This window comes from Nicotiana sylvestris, chromosome 8 (assembly GCF_000393655.2).
Source record: "Nicotiana sylvestris chromosome 8, ASM39365v2, whole genome shotgun sequence".
Classification (NCBI taxonomy): Eukaryota; Viridiplantae; Streptophyta; class Magnoliopsida; order Solanales; family Solanaceae; genus Nicotiana; species Nicotiana sylvestris.
Window position 1 is genome coordinate 219,920,678 of NC_091064.1, and position 22,808 is coordinate 219,943,485.

The window sequence follows — 22,808 nt, forward strand, 5'->3', positions numbered from 1 at the left end:
GCCGGGTACGATATGATGATGATGATGCCCACAGAGGCGAATGCTTTAAAGGTTTATGTATTTATACATATGTATCATGCATTTCATGTAAGTAGCCCTCAGAGGTACTAAGATGTTACAGGTTGTATATTCTCTATCCTTGCTTACATTACTGATCGTATTTATGGTTCCTTGCCTTACATACTCAGTACTTTATTCGTACTGACGTCCTTTTATTTGTGGACGCTGCATGTCGTGCTGCAGGTCCTGATAGACAGGCAGGTGCAGCTCCCCCACCACAGTAGACTGTCCAGTTCAGCGGTGATTGGCGAGATCCCTTCTCCGGACTTGCCTTGGTCTTGGTATGCAATTTTTGTTATAGACATTATGGGTATGTCGGGGCCCTGTTCCGGCTATGTTGCAACACTTATGTTCTTTTAGAGGCTCATAGACAGGTGTCGGCTCATGTATAGTTTGGTATGCCTTGTCGGCTAGTTTTTGTTGTATAGTCTTTCATAGTAGCGTGGTAGCTCATACCTTATATGTAGTTTCTTGATTGTCTGGTCATCCCCTGCTATGTATGTTCATGCCGTCATATTTTATTGCTGGTTGTCCATGATCTAGGTCTACCATTTATATTGATCTCTTTAGCCTTAAAAGATAATAATGAAGGTTAGATGAAATGTACGTTGGTGCTCGGCAAGTGTGGTCGGGTGCTAGTCATGGCCCTTCAGTTTGGGTCGTGACATTAGTCCCAACTTTAGCTGGTATAATCAATTCATTATGAGAACAAGCAACACATGAGAATTCCTGAAGAATCTTCTAGTTCTTTAGTATATGCTTATCTGAATTTTCAAATAACTCATTTAAAAATGGCAAATGAAAACTTCAAGTTTATCATGTCATGTGCTATCTCTTAGTAAACTTCTGGTTTACTATGGCATAAATTTTTGATTTAGTAAACTTCTAGTTTACTGTGATACATGATATAGTACAAATTAAAGAATAAGGCGGGTAACTTCTCACATACATATTATTTTACCCCCTATGATTGTGGAAACATGAAGATTATCAATCTTCCAATCATTTGTAGTCCTCACTATGATAGCCATTTGTATTAGTAAACTTCAGGTTTACTACAACATATGTTTTGACCATAATCATATAATATGAATGACATATTTGTATATAAGCTCTTCGAGAGCCTTAATTTATTATCCACAATCTAATATTTATCTGGCACTACTGGTGTCATGTATTCTTTAGGCAAACATTTAGCTCTTCAGGAGTTATTGATACATTTTGTACTATCAAATATTGCTCAGACACTGCTGGTGTCATGAGAGAAAATCACAATCAAATAAACAATGTAAAACAATTGTTTAAGCACACGAAAACTCTTCTTCATAATATTTTTCCACTTCAGGAGGCAATTTCAACTGTGTTACTTCTTCAGGAGCAAATTTAAAATACGAAATATTGAGTATATATTCTCTCAATTATATTAACTCTTCTGGAGGTGAATTGTAATGTATTCACATCAAGAGCGCGTTCATATTTACCCGACTTATTAGTATTGTCACATTCACTTCAGGGAATGGATTAATATTATCAAAAGTTCTCATCCTTCAGGAAATCGAACATAATTATCTGAATGCGCATTAATCACATCAAATTGTGATGCCTCAACCTCTTTTAAAATATTTACTACTTCAGGAGCAAATCGAGGCGTGCATTTAATATAGAGAATATTTATGTAGCTTATCTTCAATTGTAACTTATAGAAAGCCTAAATTATCACTTCTGGTGATCATAGACATATACCACTTCTGGTGGTTAACAAAATATAATTACAATGAGATATATGAAATATAACTACTTCTGGTGGTTGTATATTTCTTGCAAACTCTGCTAGAGTTTAAGTTGATCTAATAATATTATCCATATTCTTTAAAATGACATAAATAAGATATATTATAGTAAACATCATTATCAAATCATAATTTTTCTTTATGTACAACAATTACATAACCATACTATCTATTACAAATAACAAAAATTAAAATATTTACATTTCTACAGATTCACCACCGATTACATGACTTGTTTCTCCTTCTGGGAGTGCAAAGTAATCAGCTACATCCAAATGCATGAAGTCTAAATTATCTTCAGAAATAAAATTTGCTTCAGCATTTTTCTCTGTTCTTCTTCAGGGAGGCTTGATAAAGCTCAACCAGGTGCTTTGGCGTACGACAAGTACGTGACCAGTGCCCTTTTCCTCCACATCTATAGCATGCATTTTCTACATTTGGCGCTTGCACCGCTTCATGCTTTTGTTCCTTCCTTTTCCACTGCTGGTGGTGAGAAGGCTTCTTTGGTGCATTATTATTACCATGATTGGGGTTTCTTCCCCGACCACGGTCATGACCACGACTGGGGCCACGACCTCTTCCACGTTTAGCTTGGTGGAAGTTCGTCTCATTCACTTCAGGGAATGGACAAGAACCAATAGGTCGGCTTTCATGATTTTTCATTAATAGCCCATTATGTTGCTCTGCTATAAGAAGATGTGAGATAAGTTCAGAATACTTTTTAAATCCCATCTCTCGATATTGCTGCTGCAGGAGCATATTCGAGGCATGAAAAGTGGTGAAAGTTTTCTCCAACATATCATGATCAGTAATATTATCACCACATAATTTTAATTGGGAAATAATTCTGAACATAGCAGAATTATACTCACTGATAGATTTAAAATCTTGTAGCCTTAGATGAGTCCAATCATAACGTGCCTGTGGAAGAACGACCATCTTCAGGTGGTCATATCTATCTTTCAAATTATTCCACAGTATGACTGGATCTTTAATAGTGAGATATTCCATTTTCAGGCCCTCATCAAGGTGATGGCGTAGGAATATCATTGCTTTGGCACGGTCTTGGTTTGATGCCTGATTTTTATCCTTGATGGTGTCTGCCAGACCCATCGCATCAAGATGAATTTCAGCATCAAGCACCCAAGACATGTAGCTTTTGCCCGATATATCCAGGGCTACAAATTCAAGTTTAGAAAGATTTGACATTATTTAGGAAAAGAAAGTTCTTACCTGAGATACTTTTAAAATATTTGCTCGAGATGGTAGAGCTTCGTGCTGATAACGTGTTATGAAATAAAGACTATAAATTAAAGACAAGTATAGAGAGAAACTGATATATTATTCGAATTCAAACTGATGTACATAATGAACTGAAATCTCTTCTATTTATAGAAGAAAGGAAACTGCTTTGTAAGCTGCTACTACAAGCTGCTGTGTAAGCTGCTACTACAAGCTGCAGTGTAAGCTACTATAAGCTGCTGTGTAAGCTGCTACTACAAGCTGCTGTGTAAGCTGCTACAAACTGCTGTGTAAGCTGCTGTTGTACCAGATATGGATAATCTTCTACTGAGAGCAATATTTATCCATAACGGAGTACTGAATGGATAAGCTTATTATATCCGGTATGGATAATCTTCTACCGAGGGTAATGTTTATCCATAACTGGGTACTGAAAAGATAAGCTTATTATACCCGGTATGGATAATCTTCTACCGGGGATAATGTTTATCCATAACTGGGTACTGAAAAGATAAGCTTATTATACCCGGTATGGATAAACTTCTACTAGGGGTAATGTTTATTCATAACCGGGTACCGAAGTGATAAGTTTCTTCAGGAAGCTTATTTCCAATATAGTACTAAATAGATAAACATATTTACGGTGGAGTCTTATATGGATAAGATTCTTCAGGAACCTTATTTACAACGGAGTACTAAATGAACATCCATAATATAATATATTTATAACAAAAATCTCAATTTTTTAGCATTTAAAAAGGTACAGGAGATACTAATATAATCCTTAAAATAGTTCACTCATCAAAGGAAATGCGTTTTTCAATGATGATTTTCCGCGGCGACCATTTTCGTCGCCACTTAAAGTAGCGACCTAGACTTTCTCGGGGACAGTGGGATTGGGCCATGTAGAATCGTGTGTAATATTTGACAAAAAGCTAACGTAATTGTGAGTTTTCTTAATTTAAATTGTGACGACCTATCTGGTGGGGACTACTTTATATATATACTCCATTTGATACTACTAGTTGAGTGAAAGGAAAGACGCTCAACTGTCTACTAACCTTCTACCTGTTACATGTCGCTCCTTGAATAGACCTACCCAAAATAATCTTTTGTGGCGACTTTTAGCAGCTAACTTTTGTTGTCGCCATAAGTAGTATTATTGAAAACTTCTTATCCTGTGGTGTTTTCTTCCTGGATTATCCCATCTTTGATTTTCAAAAGATATAACAATAAGTATACGAATTAATTTTCACACTCTTATCATTTTATAACCGCTCCGTGTATAATTGAGGATTGAATGACAGTTTACTGAGATAAGTTAAAAAGTTTCTTTCAAAAAATATTGTGCTTGAAAATGATACGATAGAATTGAAAAGGATATTACTCAGTGACGGAGCCAGAATTTTCGTTAAGGGGTGTCAAAATATATAAAAGTAAACATACCATAAAATTAAGGAAAGTCAATACATATTATATATATACATATAATTTATCTTTTTACCGGCTTACACAGTGTATTTTTCCGCGAAGGGAAGTCATTTGACCTCCCTTCCTATAAGGTGGCTCCGCACTGATATTACCATGGAAATTTAAAAACATTAGTAAGTTCGCGATAGGAATGTAGAATTAAAAAATTTGATCGTCACTACGACAACTTCAATTCCTTTTTCCTAATATCTCAATCGTTCTCAATTGCGGATCTAATTATAGATTTCGATGCCAATAAATTTTGAAATAAATATTTTTGACTCTATCGGTACTTATTTTTTCATGTATATAAGTTGAGCAGCAAGCCAAATCAACATACTTGTTTGACGCAAAATTTAGATCTAGGTTTAAACAGTTAGATTTTCTAATAGAATAGAGTTAATCTTAGCCAATAGATATGTTTAACTGATTTTGTAGCAAAATGTCACGAGTACTATTCAATTAGAAATAAATATCAACAATAAAGCAATATTCACTGGCCTAAGAACAAAGAGGATATCATTAAATAGCAGTAAATGATAATGAATGACACTTATGTAAATAAATGCAAGTGAGTCACCCGAAAAGAGTGAGATTCTTTGATATTCCCTCTGACAAAGATGGATGATGATAAGCCTTGAAATATTCGGATTCTCCTTGGATCGTGAGAGGAAAGATAACTATAGATATAAAGAAAAAGGTGTATTTTGTATGTTAATGATAAAGCAAGAATCTTCAGAGAATGTCAACGTATTATTTTTTACAATGAGTGTCCTCTTTCCTCTACAATCCTCTCTCTTTCTATTTATAAGGACACATGGACCAGAAAAACCCTAATAGTACATATGGGAGGAATATTCCCTAAAATATTTTCAATATGATTTCATTTCTGAAACTAGTTGTTACTGCCCGTTAAAGAGAGTACTCATCCTCGTCCTTATCCTCTGTTGAGACAACTTGACCTTGCCTTCGTCCTTTGTTGGGTCACTTCGACTTTGCCTTCGTCCCCTATTGAAGACAAACCGATAACGTGTGGCAGCCTTTGAAGGCTTTTTTAATGTTGACTTGGCCCACGTATAATTATGATAATTTTTAGCCCATACAATACTCTCTATCTGTCACTCCACCTTCCTCCCCCATTTCCTAAATCCCTACCATTTCAACCAATAATATGACCAAAAAAAAAATTCTTCAAACAAAACCAAAAAAATCTAATAATAGTAACATTATTCTCTAGCCAGATATATGTGCATGCGGCCATGCTCAAGAATATTAGGCGGCATACTCTATATTATCACAAACGAGTTATATATTCGATCGTTGGAGTAGACTTCTTAGTTTTGAGCTATAAGATTTTGTAGTTCTAAAAACTATTTCTTTCCTTGCTACATTAGCAAATTAAAAAAGGATTTTCTCTCGTCAACAGCAATAACTAAGAGTGGGAAGCAGGGCGGAGCTACAATACCGTCAAACTTCTTTATAACAACCTTGTTTTTTTTGATATAATTTGGCTGCTATAATAAAATGTTGTTATAGAAAGCATATACTATAACATAATATAACAATCGGTTCCAAGAAAACTTGATTTTTATAGTGAATGACTGTTATATAGGAATGATGTTATAGAAAAGTCTGACTGTATTAAGAACGGCTTTGGATAAAGTAATTGTTTCTTGAATCCTATATTTACATTAAAAAATTAATATATATATATATATAAAATTGTGAACTCAATATAACTAAACCGAGCCATGGATTTACTGTAAGTTCAGTCATAAACTTCAAATCCGGTTCCGCCTCTGAGTTGAAGCATTGTTATACTAAGAAAACGATTGAAAAGGAATATTGTAATTAGGGAAAGTAGGGTCAAATATATTTTAAACAAATTTAAGAATCAACATGAATTAAAAGTGAAGCTACACATTTTACCTCTTATTCTGCATACCTTTTAAGAACAAGTAGACGTTTGAAATGGGAAAAAAATATTTTTGTACATTATCTTCATAATGTTGACTTTATCTGATTCTGCACTGGCAGAATATTCATACTTCGCCTGAGATGCAGAGATGATAGTCGATACTTATTATTTTAAAGAAAAATGAGAAAGAAATAATAGATATGACTTTTAGTTTGATCTCTTTGACAAAGAACCAGTCATGATTCTAGCAAATTAAATTACTTCATTTGTGCTAGTATATATTTGTCATTTCTTGTCTCTTCATCAAAAAAAATAATGCAGCTTGGACTTTCTACTACAACAACAACCCAGTATAATCCCACTTAGTGGGGTTTGGGGAGGGTAGTAAGTACGCAGACTTTATCCCTACCCCGAAGGGATAGAGAGGCTGTTTCGGAAAGACTCTCGGCTCAAGAGAACAAAAAGACAAAGGTAGACAATGTTAGTATCACCCCATAAATCATAAGAAAATCATAAAATAACAGGAACAACATGAAATCCGGAAGAAAAATGCAAAGCAAAATTCGATAGGTAGTAAATAGGTTCTACACTAAAAATACAGCATTGACACTAGCTATCTTAGACAAAAACCCTACCAGACTAGTCTCACAGAGGTATTACGCAGCTTGAACTTTCTAAAATTCGATAAATCCAAAAAGAAAAAAGGGAAAAGAAAAACACAAATGGGCTACTAGCTAGTTACGATAACATTTGGTTTTAATAGCATACGGAGAATTAACTTAAATAGTCATTGATTCAACCGCTTAAATTAAATATAACTGGTGAATGTATAATATGTGTATAGTTAACATCAAAGGCACTATAGAAACATTACAAGATTAGAGTATGTATAACTATGTTTTATTTTTATGAGTAAGAAATTGGCCCTTATTTCAATATTTAAATTTATTTTTTTCTTGTAGAGGTTACATTACCATAATTAATCTTCACCACTACATGACTACAATTTTATGACCTAGCAGGTTTATCATTAATTTAAGCAAACCTTAGATGGACGTTCATGTGGAAATTATTTATTCTTCCTTGTGCATACACCGAATTAGTAGTTGCGCAATATGCGACTTTTTTCTAAAGTTTCAAATATAATTCAATTACATGATAAATTAATATACTTTGGTGTATACATAATTCTAGCGCGTTTGCCCATATATTTTTTTTTTTAACTTTTTAGGAAATTTTTTATTTTTTCAGAATTAATGTTTGGTCATGAAATTTCATATTTCACTTTTAGGTTGAATTTTGGAATTTTTCGAAATTTGGGAAACTCCAAGAAACTGTTTTTCAAAAATTAACTTCAAATCACTTACAATAATTCGAAAACAGCTCTAAATTGTATTTATGTCCGAGCACAACTCTAATTTTCAAATACCATTTTTACTTTGATTTTTTTTTTCTCGCAATTTCACAACTCATGTCCAAACGCCCACGAAATCTCTTATCACCCGTTGACACCATCTATCGAAGCAAGTTGTCATAGAAGGTCGACAAAACATATCAACTTCATCTTGTTTGGGGTGGAAACAAAGTTCGACATACAAAGTAGACCAGAAAAAAATAGTTACTTATAAGGAGTTGAATATTCTTAATGGCGTACGGCTTTTTGGGAAAAATTGTGTGCTTGATTTAAAGCGGACAGTATTGTGAGTACGTGATTTTTGCCCTATATGAATTACTCCCATAAATTCAAAACAAAATAATTTCTTTTCATTATTTGCAATTTTTGTGGATTTTGTGGTATTTTCGGTTAATTGTTTGCATTTTGTTTGTACATTTTTAATTAGTAAAAAATACAAAAATATGTTGCATTTGCATTTAGGGTTAATTTTACATTTTAGGATTAATTAAAAAATTAATTATTGCACAAAAATGAAGGAAAATCACAAAAAAATAGTTCACTTTGTATTTTAATCGTTACTTTTCGAATTTATCATAGTTTTCTTTTAAATTAGGACTTAATTAATTTTTGAGAAAGCAATTAGTTTAGTTTTGGAATTAAATCAGGTTTTTCTATTTTTATTTGTATTTAATAAAAATCTGAAAATCCAAAAAGAAAAGAAAAAAAAAAGAAAATGAAAAGAAACAAAGGGTCTTAATAAGGGACTGGGCTTTTCCATCAAAATTCGTCCAGCCCCAAACAGTTACACCTGATACCCGGTCAAATTGCCCCCACACCCGCCCCAGATCCGAGTCCGACCCGGTCCAAACCCCCTAGTACCCTAAAACGACGTTGTTTCGGTGAGCTTGATCTGAGCCGTCTATGTTTTCTAATCCAACGGCTGGGAAGTGGGTTGGGGTTAGCATATATCTGTCCGAATTAAGCCCACCTCCCCCCCCCATCTCTCATCTCTCCCATTCACTCCCTTAGAGACGGAAAATCCTACCCGTCACCCCTTTTCTCCACAACCTAGAAGTCTGGCGGCGCGGCCCTAAACAGCCCCAATCCTCACAAAATTAACACCATAGAGCCCCCTCGACCCCCTCTTCCCAAATCTCAAACCAGTTCCTTTCAAATCCCCTTGGAACTTCTCGAATCTTGATTTGAAGAGAAGAACCCTAAATCCCAAAATCCGAATCATCGAGTGTTTGAAGATTTGAGGTCGAAATTAGCTTCAGTTGTGTGTATTCGCTTGAGAACACACGATTGAGGCCTATTTCGGTCAAAAATCGAAAGTTCGAAGGTCAAAGTTCAAGGTTCGTTCAGGCTGTTTCCTTATGTATTTTACCTCTCCTTTCCTTCTTTCATTTTTTTTCTTCTTCTTTTCTTCTTTTGTTTTAGGTCTTAGTCTTCGTCTTCTCACCTCATCTTATCTGGATTATTTGTTCTTATTTTTGTTTAAATCTTTTCCGCTTGCATGTTATGATTTAGTTGAATAGGTGAAGTTTTCTTTTGTTGATTATTTCAGTTGTGTTCTGTTTTAACAGTAATTAAAAAAAAGAGAAAGGAGTAAAGCAATTTCAGGCCTCTCTTTTGAAACCTCATATCCGACCCATTTAAGATTGAGGTTTAAAACTTGGCTTGAACATCAATTAAACCCAAAAGGAATGGGGTCTAGCTCAGACCCATTCACTTGGGTCATTTGGACTGGGGGTCTGTTTGGCTGGGAGGGTAAATAACCAGGCCTCGAGGGGTAGTTTAGGAAATTGGGGAAGGGAATCTTGAGTGTAACTGTTTGGGAAGCTTCTAGGAAGCTAGGGAGGGGACTGCTTTACAAAAATAAAATTTAAACTAGGGGTGTTTAAGCAAAAATGAAAATCAGGGAGGGACTAGAAGTGCAAAGGAAAACTTTTGGGTCTGCCCTATTTGCTGGCCGATATAGGCATTCTTACTTGCCTTAAAAGGCAAGGATGAAGAACTAAAAAAAATAGAGAAATAAGGACGGCTACAGTGGTACTGCCCCATTGATTCCGATTTTGAAATTTCAACTTGTTAAGGCAATCTGTGGTTCATTCAAGTGTGATAAATGGCCTGAGTCTGTTTCTTGTCGAAACGTCTGGGGCAGATTCTGTGTTTTAACCACTGTTTCATTGATTTTGAGTCAATTTCATTGAAAGTTGGTTGAATCTGGGTTGTTGTTTGACTAAAACTGATTTCTGGGCTGTTGTACATCATTTCCTAAGTTTGAAATTGGGTTGCTGATCACCTCTTGCTGCTTAATTCTGCTTTACTGCTGTTGCTGATCCTTTACCTTTGTTTCCTCTCATTCCCAGGTACATTCTCGAGTCCTTGCAATGGAAATGTAAATGTTGAAAGAAAGATGTGTTTCAATGTACAATTTCAGCTCCCTTTCCAAAGTCTGATCTTAGAATTCTTGTTAGATGTCTGCAATTTTTATTGAATTTGGTGTTGTCACATAGTAGCTTATAACTATAAACGTTGGAGTTTCATTCTTAGCAGCTTCATGTATATTTGAATGAACTTCCAGCTTGGTAGTAAGAGTCTGATGGCATAATATAGTCGTGTTTGACAATAGCTTCATGTCTAAGCCCTTAAAGACGCTAAAATGATATTGTTTGGTGCGATTGGGAAGTGGTGCAGAAAATAGGATGTTTAGATAATTGATGAATGATTGAAAGCAAGCACGATTATTTGATCAGAGTTTCGGTGAATACGAATTTATAGTGTTGCAATGGTTATTACTTGAATGTGCTTGACTTAAAACGGTTTGGCTGGAGGGTCATTCTAATTCTGTAAGGCATACTGTCAGTTCTAAGAGGGGCTCATGGTTTTTCTTTTAACCTTTTGTCTTGTTTGTGAAGATTCTAATCAATCACCTGGCGGCATTAGTTTCTGGTTTGCAAATACGAAATTCCTCCCCCTCTTTGTTTCCATTCTCATTTCTATGCCTATATTAGTTTTGTGCGCTCCTTTGATTAATGTTTTCCTTGTCGTTGTACTCTTCTAATCAGTAATGTTATCCTGTTATCATCACATGTTGAATTCTGTTTGTTTTTTGTTATTCTATGGGTTCGATACACGACCCGTTTAATATTCGACTTGAGCTTGCCATGAGAGCTGGGCCCTCCGCTTGGGCTCAAATGAAAATTGTTGCGGAGCCCAGCACCCTGCGCCATGGTAATTCCATTGGGCCATTGGGCCTCGTTTCAGGCCATGTCAAATTCCGGAATTGGTATAAAATGGACCTCACTTAGTCTTAATTTTAGATTCCCTTTTAATTAAAACTATGGCTCCTTTGGTTTTTCTAATTAGCAGGTCCTTGTAGTTAATTGAGGCGTGCCATCCGAAACAAATAATTTATGGCCCTCCGAACTTTAGTATGAATTCCTTTTAAGAATTGGAATCGAGGTGATTCGCGCCAAATAAAATCTCAATTGCGTGGCCTTCACTTAATTATTCCTTTTAAAATTCCTAGAATTCGAGGCGTACCGTTTAGCAAATTTTCATGGCCCTCGCAAAGTTAACAACGCGTTAGTTGCTTTTAGGCGCGTTATTTAGTAATTTTACCTTCTTGAACTTGGGTACGCATTTCATGTGACCCAAATCCAAATCCTAAAACGTTGAATAAAATGTGTTCCGGATTGCAGGTGCATTTCATGTGGCGCGATCCAAAGACATGTTTTAAACGACGTTCAATCTCCCTTAAAAATTGAATAAAAGCGGTTAAAGGTTAAAATTTGCACATAGGTTCATAATTGTTTAAAATAAGATAAGTTAGCTAAATATAATAGTTGAGCGACCGTGCTAGAACCACGGAACTCGGGAATGCCTAACACCTTCTCCCGAGTTAACAAAATTCCTTACTCGGATTTCTGGTTCGCGGACTGTTAAACAGAGTCAAGCTTTTTCCTCGATTCGGGATTCAACCGATGACTTAGGATACCATAAATCTCCCAAGTGGCGACTCTGAATCTTTAATTGCAATAATCTCGTTTCGATTGTCCTTTAATTGGGAAAACTCCTATATACATCCTTCCGAGGGTGTAAGTAAAAAAAGGAGGTGTGACAAGTATAACACAAGGTTAAGAATATCTTCAGACTGTTTTAGCCCAACGACTGGTATCAAAGTTAATAATAATTTGGCGGAACTATGGAGATGGCAGAGTGTGGCATGGGGGGTCGACTTAGTTCCTTTGCATGTCTACGGGGCTTATGATCATTATCTGTAGCTTGAAAGATGCATACAAAGCCTTTCCTCTAGGCCTTATTGGTGACCATAAATTACTCAGATCATGTGGGTGACACATAGTAATCTTCAAATTAGCCCATAAATGATAATAGGTCATATGAAACTTAGTTCAAGAGGGAAAATTGTTGGGCGTGGGACAAATAGAAAATAAAAAAAAAACTGCTTATAAGGAATTGGAACTTGATCTAAAGCGGACAATGTTACACAAGGTAAAAGATATCCTCAGACCGTTTTAAAGCAACAAATCTTCCCTCTATGGCACATCTATTTTCTCCTACTATTAACAGCTTGTTTGGATGGTTGTTACATATTGTATTGTACCGTATTGTTACTTTAAATACGATGTTTGTTTTGATTATTACTTAAATTTTATTATATCATATCGTTAAATCCATTGTTACGTAACACTGAAATGTATCACTTTATGTAATGACCAATTTGGTGTGGTCGCGTTGTTACTGTATCTTTTCTCTCAATCTCATCCTTCATTATTATTAAATAATTTTATTTTATCATTTACCCTACTTTTTTTATAGTAATTTTACCCTGTATCATAACTTCTTTATAATATTGTAAGTTTATTCTTCATACTGATGGTGCGTGACATCATTAAATGATGGCAAACGAAATAATCTATCGAAACATTGTATTCATCAAATGATACAGTATAATAAAATACAGTATGATAATATGATATATTATGAATCAATAGGTAACAACCATCCAAACAAACTGTAAATAAAACTAGAAAAAGTATAGTTTCTATTGATATATATTTGAATGAAAGGGTAGTTCGTGGTTGGCAGCCACTGACCACGTGCACAAGGGAGACTCAATAGCACGAGGCCTAAAGCAAAACTTCAATAAGAGGCCTTATTTTTTTATATAAAAGAAAAAAATAATTTCACTTAAATTCTATATTTCTAGTTTTTCTTATGCAGAGTTATTAATAATTTAATTTAAGTCATTTAATTTCTCTTGAGATATACTTTCTAATTTAAGGTTTTTATTGTTTGCTAAAAATTTGTCAATGGCACATTGGGGGAGTATATTATAGTTTCAACTTTTTTTGAGTTATATATGAATTAATAATCGAATTCTTTCTCAATTTATGGTCTAGAGAGTGATTCCCAAAAAGACGTTTTTTCTCAATTTATGATCAATAATTTAATCTTACTTTTATATTATGAAAATCTACACTTTCTCATTTAAAACACTAAATATTCTTTTAAAAATAAATTAATATATAACTTACTAGAAAATTTTTGGGGCCCAAAAATTATGAGGCCCAAAGCAACTATTTAAGCGGCTTCACCCTTGGGCCGGCACTGCACGTGTAATCGACAACTTGACTAGTAACAACAAGTAGTACTTATATGGAATTTTTACGTCCTATGGCAAAGGTTAACACCTTATTTATTTTAAATAAATACTATTTAAAAAAAATTATATTTTATAGATACCTTTTAATGTTTATAGCAAAATATCTAATTTTGGTTACCTCCTGCCCTTAAGCCACTAAATACGCTATTCAGTTACACTATTTTATTTCTCTCTCTACTTTGATACATGCCATTCAGTGTAGGGTCTGCTGAAGGTGAAAAGACGCCGGTAACAACGAGTTTGGCTATGATACAAGACTTGAAATTGTCTGAGAAGATGAGCGAAAGAAGAAGGAACTGATGCTCTGAGGACTGATGTTGACGGAGAGAAAAAAGCGAAGAAGGAAGTTGTTTTGAAGGGAAAGTGAAGTAGGGCTGTCTCTGAAAGTTTTAGAGGCAACGGTGAGGGAACAAGCATACTCCCTAACTGCTCTTCTCCGTCGGATCGCTGCCTTAGAATCTTCCCTCCACCGTATCTCTTCTAGTTCTCATCTTTCTCGTCATTCCCTACGCGATGTTGCAGCGCGTATTATTCAAACGCACTTCAGAGCCTTCCTTGCTCATAGATCGAGAACCCTCCGGCAGCTAAAACAGCTGGCTTTCATTGTATTCATTGTCTTTTTTTTTTCATTGTAATTCAATGTATCTCGGTGTATTCCATGTATTTCATTGTATTCACTGTCTTTTTTTTTCATTGTATTTCAATGTATCCCTCTGTATTCTATATATTTCATTGTATTCACTGTCTCGCTATATGCCATGAATTTATTCATATGTTTTTTTAAAATTAATATAATTTATGTATTCAGATGTATTATATAATTTCTCTAAAGATTGCTATGTTTTTGGGGTATTTTTCGGTTGAGAATCTTTTTTATAACTGAAAATACAAAATTTGTGTGTTATAATTGAATTTGTTGAGTTATATTATGAGTCTATTATGTTAATTGATTCACTTTCCGTTTAAAAATAGTGTAATCCCTTATTTTACGCCTTGAATACAGTTGAATACAATAATTTATCCAACTATAATCACATGTTTCACGCCATGAAAACAGTTGAATACACTCGAATACAACAACTGATTAGTTGCACTTCCCTGATTCACGCCTATTTTTGCTACTGTATTCATGAATACAGTAGCTTAAATACATCTTATAACAACAGAAAAGGTATCTACAATCCATAATATAGCAAATGGTATCTATAGATAGCTAATTACCACTAAAAAATAGTGTTTTATGAAAATTTCTCTATTTCTATTAGACTAGGTGGAAATGGCCCATGCCAGCTCGGGCCCAACATGTATCTAGTTTTATTTTTTAATTGCGATGACGATAGTAGATAAAATACTCTTATATTGAAATCAAAATTTTGGGAGAAATTTAAAAATAGCCAGATTTACAACTGGTCGTTCAAAAATAGCCCAATTTTAAAAGTAATCGAAATTTAGCCACTTTTCATGTAAAGAAAAATCTGAGCGAAAACACTGTTCAAAACCCGGAAAATACGCCAGTATATTATACTGGAGTTCCAGCAAGTATAATTGTCCAATATAATATACTGGAGTTTGGAGCACCGAAGCTCCAATCTCCCGTATATTATACTGGAGTCAGCAAAGTATACCGGTCCAGCATAATATGCTGGAGTTCGTACACAAATGCACCCGAACTCCAGTATATTATACGGGACCGGTCTCTGTTGCAGCAAAATAGTGGCTATTTTTCATTGACTTCGTAAACGGTGGCTATTTTTGATTGACCAGTCCGAAAACTGGCTATACCGTGCTATTTATTCCAAAATTGATGACCATAATCCAGAAGTCTTTTATACTATATGAGCCTAATTTTGCTCTTCTATTTACTGTATATGTAAAAAAAAACAATGCTCTTTCAACTCCACTGTTCTCTTTTTCAACTTGGATGTAATTGCGCAAATTGAAAGCTACAGAGCAAAATGATAAAGTCTCCACAGTAGATATTGCCAAGGTTACCAAATTCAAAATGATCTATGAAATCTTTTTTCTAGTTAGCATAAATCAACAATCCAAAGGGTAATAAACAAAAGAAAACTTATCAAGTTAAAATTAACTAAAGAACCATGGACCTTACAAATTTTAATGTTCAAAGTAGACAAACACCATCTATTGCAAAGAATAAGAAGTTATAAATTTTTTGACTTGTATTGAGCTGTCATTCCAATACCATTTTGAACAACAAAAAGGTAATCTTTTCCTTCTAAAATTTTTAGAGACCTCTTGCTAGAGTAAGCAAATTTGTATACTTTTTGATAAGGTTAGAGATAAACTAAGTGTACGTGGAACATAGTCAGTGAAAAAATTTCAGATAGTATTGTACTCTTGAGATTTCTTATGTATTCGGTTTGAACTCTTGACTCTATATTATCTGATTGTGGGAGTTGGAATTGTGTATCGCCATTTTGGCGTATGTTGGTTACTGTATCCGCTATTTATGATAACTTAATCTTATTATATTATGTTATGATGATTGAATGTTGTTAGTGTGATTAGCTTACCTAGTATCAAAGGTTAGGTATCATCATGATCTTTGGTGAGATTTTGGATCGTAACATTTATGTTTAAGGTATTATTTTAATAAAATATAATGCTTTTAAACTTTTGAAATTTTTATTCAAATATTGTTCTTAGTGGTTATGTTTTAAGTTTATTTAATATAAATTAAAAATCTTATTTAAAACTTGAAGTTTGTAATATTTTATTCGTTAAGTTTGATGTTTAATTTATTTATTATAATTTAGAAGTTTCATACCACTCAAATAAAAATTATATTATATTTGTTAAATTATAAAATAAAAATAAAATTTACAAACCCGACTTGACAGGGTATTCTTAAGCCCGACCTGTTCCAGATCAAATTTAGCCCCCAAAGACCGGGACCAATTGAGCCGGATACCAGACCAGTACAAAGACCGGCCATGCTATTTTTTCCGGTCCGGTCCCCCACATTAACACCCTTTTGTCGGAACTAGTAGTCAGAAAAGAGCATTTTGTTTTTTCAATTTGTTTGGCTATTTCCTTGTTTGTCAGTTGCAAAAGTTTGGTACATTTTTGTACTTCGAAACATTAGTTTTAAATATCTCATTTAGACTTTTATAGCCATACAATTGCTAAAGCATATTTAAGACCACTATCAGAAGTTCTTATAGCATGTTTAAAACCTTATGTTTTGGAAGTCTTTATTGTCTTTCTTCTTGAACTTTAAGCCAAGTCAAACTATACCAAATAAATTAGAGAACATGGAGTGTCTTATAAAATATAAGCTGATTATAAAACATCGATAGAGATGATCAAGAATGACATGTAGCATAATTAAATAAATATATAAAATTGGGTTACAGTGCAGCAACTTTATTGCTGGGAAACCACAGATACAACTAAAATAAAATAAAAGAATCTTATTCTTACTGTATATTTAATAAACCTACACCAATGTATTGTAAATGTATATCTGTTTTAAAATTGGAAAACAGAAGTTTTACAAAGTATTTGGTAAAAACTGAAGAAAAGGCTAAAAGAATGAATGTGGTTAGGAATTATTCAGGAAGACTGTTTGCAAGAGCTTAAAACGGAGTCCTCAAGAAATTGGGTAAGCTGTAAAGTATATAATTCAGGATCATTTCTGAAATGATCAACATGAGGTGTAGAAATGAAGTTGCAAGCTCTAACGTTGCGACCAATGCTTCGTTGCTCCTCTACAAAGGACTCAACAGAAATCGCAGGAATCACTCTGTCTGCACTGCTGTATATGTACAATTGTGGGCAACTTGGTTGCCGGGATGTCAATAGATCCAGAACATCAGAAAGTCTCCTGCAATTTCATCCAAAGATCAATGGAAGTACATAGAGGGAACTATTTTTGGTACTTGCTACACATACTAATTACAATCCATTGGAAAGTGGACATGACATCGACAAGGTCTACTTCATAGGTGAGTACAAAGACGAAAAGTAGATACAATTTTGGTACTTCTATTAAATACTGCAGGCTTAAAAATATTTTATCACAACCACTCGCAGAAAAAGGCACTTATAGAAACAGAAATTATTTCAAGAGATGTCCTTACCTATTTACGGCGGGAAGGTTCAAAACCACCTCAAAGAACTTCTCCAGTACTACTAGCAAAGCTGCTTCAGTTACTGCAGGCGTAGCATCCGAAGAAGTTTTGGTTTCTATTGTCACATCCGCATCTTTGTTGTTTATAGTCATGATGCGTTTGGTTGCAACACTATTCTTCTTCAAAAAGGCAGCAGAGAATCCAGAAGCCCATACCTTGACACAAAAAATGAGAACTTGCTTGTGTTAATTTCAACTTATCAAATCAAAGCTCCATGCGCCCAAAATATGATTTAACATTTATTAAATACTACACAAGTACCACCTCCCCTCCCTCGAAACTCCACAGCTGACCCCCAGCCGCGAAGGGGTGAAAAAGACCAAAGCAAGAATGAGAGGGCATAGAAAGATGAAATTTCTAAATAACTTCCACATTATCAAGTTTAAGAATATCTTTTGCCAAGCAACCAACATAGTTTTAAGGCCTAAGACAGAAGAAAGCAACAAGATTAAATTAAGAGAACAATCGGTCCTGATTACAGTACAAATTAAGCAATCTTCAGAATAGCTAGACCGTAATATGTATACGGCACTTGTAATACTTATCTGATAAAAGGATGATATAATTGGATTTCAATAGAAAAATACGGTTTTTAACAATTATTTTAAACTTCATAATTAAACTACACATGTAGAAAGACTCTTTCTAGCACTTGCATGAAAAAGAAATCATATGATGGCAATTTCAGAGACAGCAATACCTGTGGATCTGGAGCAGCTACAGGAGCAGAATCAACAATACAACCTTTGATCCTTGTCATTAAAGCAGGATCTTGTTTTTGAAACTTCTCCAAAATGACACCATAACTATAAAGCCAAGAATAAAATAACTCAATCAGTAATTAACAGACAAGTTTTAAGAAAAACACATATACTTTTGTTTCTAAGTCGATTATTATCAAACAGTACTCACGTTAACCATCCTGTGTTACTGAAAGTGTGGAAGACCAAGTTCTTTCCATGCTCTTCTTCCAACCAATCAGCAAGATGGTTCACAAGCAGTTCTATATCCTGCTCTGCCTTTCCCCCGACTTGATAGCTAAGAATCTCAGACATTGGGAAAGTAAATGTAATGACATGATATCCTCTTGAGGAATACCAGTCTGCATATCTCTTTAGATGCTTCTGTTTTGCACCTAACCATCCCAACAATACTACCACAGTCCTAGACTTTACTGATGAACAATCATAATTCCCTGATATATCAACAACATTTGGCTCCGGTAAATGCCATTTATACAACACCTCTGAAGGCGAAGAAGGAACTGTAGAAGTATATGTTGATGGATTTGCAGACTTAGTCAATGCTGCTAATTGATAAAAATTGACCAACACAGAAGAAATTCCTATGGAAGAACACGAAAGATTTGAAACAGAACTAGAACTGTAACTGGCGCTGGGACTTGGAACACTTATGTTAGGCACAGGAACGCGTATTCTGTTGACAAAGGACAAATTGGCAAGCTTAGATACGGATATCTGAGACACCCATGATGTTTTCTTTTCTTGCAATGCTTCAGAAGAAGAATTCTCTATTGATTTTGAGGGCCAAAATTTTTCATGAAGATCAGTAGATACAGAAGTTATAGCGACTGCAGATGCCGCAACTATCGGTCTTTGGAGGATTCCAGAAAACGAAGCCATGATGATATACAGCCTTCCCAAATTTGCATACCAATATCAGACAACCCTCATACAAACAACAATAATTTTCCTGCAAGACACTAAACCATGGCCCAAAAATAAGAAATGGTTTTTTCAATCAACAAAATTCAAAAGAAAGTTGAATGGTAGACATGATACCTCTTTTATTTAAGTTGGTCTTATGTTTTTCTGGGAGGAAATAGGGCTGCCAATATATTTTGACAGCCCCACCAACAACTCTATATAACTGTCACCTGCATCAAATTCCTTTAATAATCAAATTTTGTGTTGTTAAGGCGTGTGCTGTCACAAAAATCAGGTGATTAATAAGGCACAGATGAATACCAAAAGGTCAATGACAGAACACCTTTTCAAATTTTATTAACCCGAGCCCAACTCACTATTTGCTTCTAATTCTTTTCCTAACTAGGAATGAAGTTATTAGGGACAGGGTAGGAGAAGCAGCCATGGAAGACAAGTTGCGGGAATCGAGGTTGCGATGGTTTGGGCATGTGAGGAGGAGAGACATAGATGGCCAAGCCAGGAAGTGTGAGAGGTGGACTATGGCGGGCTTGAGGAAGGGTAGGGGTAGGCCAAAGAAGTATTGGGGAGAGGTGATTAGGCACGACATGTCAGTGCTTCACCTAATCAAGGACATGACTAGCGATAGGAAGGTGTGAAGGTGGACGATTAAGGTGGTGGGTTGACTGGTAGTTGTGAGTTTCTCCTAAGGTTACCAATAGTACTAGAATATTCTTGTTGTCGGTTGAAAGATACTTTCTTCTTGTTTGTTATTATATCTAGTACTTAGCAGCAAGTTCAGTATTTTTGTGAATTGCTACTGGAAATTGCTGCTCCCTAATTGTTACTATTTGATGCTACCTTTTTTTTTCTCGACTTTTACTAGAATTATTGCTCCCTGATTGATACTATTTGATGCTACTATTTTCCCCCCTTTGCCTGATCGCCCTTTGTCTCCTTCTTGTTTCTTTCTTCCCCTATTTCTTCTTCTTCTCTCGTCTCTTCCTCTCCACACTTTCTTGAGACGAAGGTCTATCGTAAACAACCTCTCTACCTCCTGGATAGGGGGTAGGGTAAGGTCTGCATAAACGTTACCCTCCCAGACCTCACATCTAGGATTATAGCGGGTATGTTGTTGTTGTTATTGTTGTCGTCTTTTCCTAATTAACCAACGCAACAGGTTACATTAAACCACAACTTTTATCTAAGCATAAAGGTTATAAAATTAAAAAACGGCAACATATTCATAGAGGCAGAACTTCATTCATTCACATACAATTGCACAAAGACATCAAAATTCACAGTATTAATCAAGAACAAATTAAGAAATGGACCTTTATGCCAAAGATCTAAGAAGCCTGGAACCGAAAACCCGGAAAAATACCTCGACGAACCTCGACTGGAATGCGGACCTCGAGCTGCGGGTGCGAAATCGGACCTTTCCCCTAATTTTCTTTCGTTGCCCTCTGTTTTTGCTCTCTGCCCCCTCCCCCTCTATATTATATATATTTATTTATATACAAAATAAATTCTCCGGTCCAAAATTATGCTTGGGCAAAAAAGAAAAGAAGGGATTCAAAACGTGTGGACCCCGTTTGACTCTCCTATGTCCAGATAAGAGAATTGAAATAATGAATTAATTTTGTGTGTGTGTGTGTTGGCGTGAAAAAATGGGGTGCAGTTGGAGTTTGTTAAGGTTGAGGGTTAGTGTTATCGAAGGAAAAAAGGATCAAAATAACTCTAAGGTCCGTTGGGGTGCAATCGAAGAAAAAATAAAAATAATTAATAATTATAAGTATGGATAACAATTATATGAATAAAGAAACTAAAAAAAATTATGATAAAAGTAAAATATTAATTATTTAGTATCGTATTTTCAGGATTACACTCATTAGAAAGAAAAAAAATGACTTAGAGTCTTGATGTGACATTGAAGCGCCCACAAGCGAATTGAAGCTGTCAACATATTTTGAGGTATTAAGCACACTTTAAACACTTTTGACATGACGGAGAAGGGGGGGGGGTTGGGCTGGTACATTTAAGAGAGTGGAATTTTTTTTCTTCTTATAAATGAACTTTTCTTTTCTCAAGCAATAAATAAAAGAAATGTCCATGAGAAATCATAACAAAATGAAAAAGAGGTGAACGTTTCCTTCGTTTCTTGTCCTGATACATTTTCCTTTTGCTTTTTTCCATTTTTTCTTTTCTGTTATCTTCCTCTCTTTTTTTCATTTTTTTTTCTAAAAATGAAATAAAAAAAATAGCTTCACAAAATATTAGGTTATCTAGGAATAACATAAAATATTAAAAAGATAAATAAAGATATTATATTAAAGAAATTTAACTCAACATTTACTAAAAGCCTACAACTTAAAAATCACTCTAAACTAAGTAAGAATATTTTGAAACTTTTCATTTTATCTTTTGAAAACAAAATGTCAAGACTATTAATATCTTACAAATTCATGGAAAGTAAGATAAATTAAAAGTAACTCGATAAAATATCAATTAACTAAAATAAAGGAAAATATTTTTATAATTTTTATTTTTAAGATAAAAATAAAGCAAAAGGTTAAAATTAGTCAAAATAGTAATATTATACCCCTACAAATGCCCGTTCAAGGGACCTAGAATTGCCACCAAGTTATAAACTTTTAATTGAAAAATCTGATAACATGTGGCTCCTCAGAATTCCTAACAACTGATAACCGGAGAAGCATTAGATATGAAAACATCATAATTTTTTCACAGACATTTTTCTAACGGACTAATTAAACAATTCTTGAAGATTTAATATAAGTAAATTGACGTCCAGGACAATTTAGTCTCTTCACGCAGTGTGATGATCAACCTCTTTGTGATGTTTTTTTTTTATGACCGAGAAATCCGTCTGGGGCTGATCCTTTGGATCAATTGCGGCCTTCGAAATTCGGTGGATAATCGGCCCGCCCCTCTACCCTTCTCCACTTAAATACCAAGCTTTGCTTTGCATAATGTGAGGACTTGAAGCTGTGACCTAAGACACAAATCCACCACCCTTTATCACTTGAGCTAGGCCCGAGGGTTTTGATGATAAGGAGAGCTCAAAATGCTCATAAAAGTTTTCAAATGATATAGGTTTCACAAAGTCACTAATTCTAGTTAACTCGTCCTGATCTCTATCCAAAATAATTACCCTAATTCATCTTATCGTGATAGATTTTAAAGGAGCACAAAATTTTAATTCAACATCCGGATATCAAAGCATTAAGCAATACCTAAAAAGTCATGTTGCTGCACTAACAAAATTCAAGATCAAGCTCAAGAACCATATTAATCGGAATACTCCAATTAACTTTCTTCACGAGAGTTTTGCACAATCACACCTAGAGATTTTTCTTCTACAACCCCAAAAGGTCAAAGACAACCTTAAGTGCTTTTTT

At 34.7% G+C, this 22,808-nt stretch overlaps 1 protein-coding gene across 4 annotated transcripts; it reads right to left on the reverse strand.

The window, feature by feature from the left end:
• Positions 1-16,891: 16,891 nt before the first annotated feature.
• Positions 16,892-20,876, reverse strand: LOC104226429 (uncharacterized). Of its 4 annotated transcripts, none has more exons than XM_009778429.2 (6): positions 20,721-20,876; positions 19,525-19,619; positions 18,635-19,445; positions 18,423-18,528; positions 17,672-17,877; positions 16,892-17,415 (listed from the first exon to the last, which is right to left on the reverse strand). In XM_009778429.2, exons 3-6 carry the CDS (start codon positions 19,363-19,365, stop codon positions 17,145-17,147), a joined length of 1,314 nt encoding a protein of 437 aa, XP_009776731.1. In that variant the 5' UTR covers positions 19,366-19,445; positions 19,525-19,619; positions 20,721-20,876; the 3' UTR covers positions 16,892-17,144. The 4 variants fall into 4 exon arrangements, with proteins under 4 accessions (XP_009776731.1, XP_009776733.1, XP_070009322.1 ...); XM_009778431.2 differs by having other exon boundaries at positions 20,771-20,873; XM_070153221.1 differs by having other exon boundaries at positions 18,635-19,435; positions 20,771-20,871.
• Between the last annotated feature and the right edge of the window lie 1,932 nt (positions 20,877-22,808).

Bases quoted from the DNA above. Each gene is read 5' to 3' on its own strand.
- LOC104226429 (XM_009778429.2), bottom strand. From the start codon at position 19,365: ATGGCTTCGTTTTCTGGAATCCTCCAAAGACCGATAGTTGCGGCATCT. The intron at 18,529-18,634 runs GTGAGTACTGTT...TTGGCTTTATAG, and splicing joins AGTAACACAGGATGGTTAAC to TTATGGTGTCATTTTGGAGA. The intron at 17,878-18,422 runs GTATTGCTGTCT...TTTTGTGTCAAG, and splicing joins TAGCTGCTCCAGATCCACAG to GTATGGGCTTCTGGATTCTC.